The sequence below is a fragment of the Mangifera indica genome, chromosome 4, assembly GCF_011075055.1.
Source record: "Mangifera indica cultivar Alphonso chromosome 4, CATAS_Mindica_2.1, whole genome shotgun sequence".
Lineage (NCBI taxonomy): Eukaryota > Viridiplantae > Streptophyta > Magnoliopsida > Sapindales > Anacardiaceae > Mangifera > Mangifera indica.
In genome coordinates, this window is record NC_058140.1 from 5,855,750 (window position 1) to 5,858,527 (window position 2,778).

At 38.8% G+C, this 2,778-nt stretch overlaps 1 protein-coding gene across 1 annotated transcript; it reads left to right on the plus strand.

The window, feature by feature from the left end:
• The first annotated feature begins 831 nt into the window (after nt 1–831).
• Nucleotides 832–1,629, plus strand: LOC123213686. Its single transcript, XM_044633155.1, has 2 exons — nt 832–931; nt 992–1,629. Exons 1-2 carry the CDS (start codon nt 832–834, stop codon nt 1,627–1,629), a joined length of 738 nt encoding a protein of 245 aa, XP_044489090.1.
• Nucleotides 1,630–2,778: the final 1,149 nt, after the last annotated feature.

A 2,778-nucleotide genomic window follows, 5' to 3' on the forward strand; every position in this document is an offset into this window, starting at 1 on the left:
AAGGAGCTCACAGGCTATTTAACCAATTCAATTCTCCCACCACTAACCAATGTGGGATCCATAGACAAAGCACACACAGACCCAGCATCTCTCCCGCTTTGTCGATGTGGGATTCGCCTAGGGGTATCCCACATCGACAAAGCACAGAGATGCTGGGTCTGTGTGTGCTCTGTCTATGGATCCCACATTGGTTAGTGGTGGGAGAATTGAATTGGTTAAATAGCCTGTGAGCTCCTTAACTGTTAAGACGCATTTTGGGTTGCAAAGCCCAATAGCAAAACCATGATGGACTGTGTGTCCAAAGTGGACAATATCTTGACAGTGGACCGAGCTATTGGACCTGGGGTGTTACAGTTGTGGTATCAGAGCTTTAGGTTTAAGATTCTGTAGACTTTTAAGATGATTTTAATTTGTGTTGTGGTAATATGATTTAGCAATAAGATCATGTTATATGATTATCTTTAGATAAATTTAGTATATATATAGGCTTATATTTTTAGTTTACACTAAAGTTTTGCTAATTTTGATATTGTCATTAAGATGCCACCACGTAGATCTACTACAAGGCAAGACCCTTCAGCTTCGAGAGATGACAATCAAGATAATTACAACATTACCCTTCGTCAACTTGCTCAAGAAAGCAACCCGATGTTGTATGCGATGAATAAATTTCTAGAAAGTCAAGCTCGAGTCTTGGAGCAATTAGCAAATAGTCAAGCCCCTGCAAGGTAGGATGTGAGGAACGAAGAACAAGATGTTAATGCTGGTGGTACAACGTTGGAGCAATTTAAGAAGTTAGGACCTTCTGTCTTTAAAGGGACCACAGATCCTATGGTAGCTGAAGCTTGGTTGAAGCAAATACAAAAAATATTCACAGCTATGGGGTGTAGTGATAATCAAAAGGTTGTCGTTGCTACATTTATGCTTCAAGGTGAGGCTGATCATTGGTAGGAGGCTACTTCACATCTTTTAAGGAATCAATTGGGTGCAGCCCCTATTACTTGGAGTAGGTTTGAAGAGGTTTTCAATGAGAAATACTTTCCTGATCATGTGCGCTTTAAGATGGAGGCTGATTTTCTTAGTCTAATTCAAGGTGACAAATCTATGGCTGAGTATGAAGAAAAGTTTACTACTCTATCTCGTTTTGCAGCAGGACTTATAAAGGATAAAGGTAGTCATTGTCGACGTTTCTTTGAGGGTTTAAGACCAGCTATCAAGAGTCGATTGTCTATTCTAAAGTTGAATACTTATGCTGATATGGTTGGGTGGGCAATAATAGCAGAGAGATATTTAGCTGAGTCTCAGAATGCTCAAGACAAACGGAGTAAGCAGTTTAAGCCTGGTGGTAATCGCAGTGGTGGTTCAAGCAAGCAAATTGGTTCTTTTCAACCTCGAATTTTAGGTGGTTCATCTCAAAAGCCTATGGGAAGGGGATCTCTTCAGAATAATGTAGCATCACTTTGTAGTTTTTGTGGTAGGGCACATTCTGAAGAATGTCACAAAAAGACTGGAGCTTGTTTTAACTGTGGACAGATAGGGCATTTAGTCATAGACTGCCCAAAGAAGCGTGGTGTTTTTAGCACTCAAAATGTTGAAGGTCAAAACAAGAAGCCAAAGACTCAAGGATGAGTATTTGCCATGACTAATCAAGATGTTGAGGCTTCCAACGATGTGGTGGCAGGTACATTATCTCTATTTTCTAAGGAAGCTAAAGCTTTATTTGACTTTGGTGTAACTCATTCTTTTGTATCATGTGCTTTTACTTGTCATTGTGAGAAATCCCCTAAGCCACTAAAATACCCTTTGTCAATCGCTCCTCCTCTAGGTGATTGTGTGTGGATTGATTGTGTTTATAAGTCTTGTGAAATTTGCCTTGGGGGTAGAAAATTTCTTGTAGATCTTTTACCCTTAGAGATGTATGACTTTGATGTTATTCTAGGGATGAATTGGTTAGCAAAGTATCATGCTAGTATTAATTGTTTTTCCAAAGAGGTTATTTTTCATATATCAGAAGAGGAAGCTTTTCGATTTCAAGGGGCACAAAGTTCCTATAGTGGGTTGATTTCGGCAGTTAGAGTTAGAAACTTAGTAAATAAAGGAAGTGGGGGATTTGTGGCTTGTGTTACAGTTGATAAGGATAAAGAGGCGAAACTTGAGGATATTCTGATAGTTAGAGATTTTTCAGATGTATTTCCAGAAGACTTACCAGGCTTACCTCATGATCGAGAGATTGAATTTGCAATTGATTTGTTACCTGGGACTGCTCCAATTTCTAAGGCTCCATATAGGATGGCACCTTTAGAGTTAAAAGAGTTGAAGGTTCAATTGCAAGAGTTATTGGATAAAAGATTCATTCGTCCTAGTGTTTCACCTTGGGGTGCTCCTGTATTATTTGTGAAGAAAAAAGATGGGTCTATGAGATTATGCATTGACTATCGTCAGCTGAACTTGGTCACCATTAAAAATAAGTATCCTCTTCCTAGGATTGACGACCTATTTGATCAATTGCAAGGTGCAGCAGTGTTTTCAAAGATTGACTTACGATCAGGGTACCATCAATTGAAGATTAAGCCTGATGATGTGCCAAAGACAGCTTTCCGTACTCGTTATGGGCATTATGAATTTTTAGTTATGCCTTTCGGGTTAACTAATGCTCCAGCAGCTTTTATGGACTTGATGAATAGAGTATTTCAAAATTATTTGGATCAATTTGTTATTGTGTTTATCGATGATATATTGGTTTTCTCTAAGAGTGAGGAGGAACATGAAGAACATTTA

What these genes read in the sequence shown, in the direction of transcription:
- LOC123213686 (XM_044633155.1), top strand. Translation starts at nt 832, where the DNA reads ATGGTAGCTGAAGCTTGGTTGAAGCAAATACAAAAAATATTCACAGCT. An exon ending in TGCTACATTTATGCTTCAAG is followed by an intron (nt 932 to 991) that starts GTGAGGCTGATC and finishes AATTGGGTGCAG; the next exon opens with CCCCTATTACTTGGAGTAGG.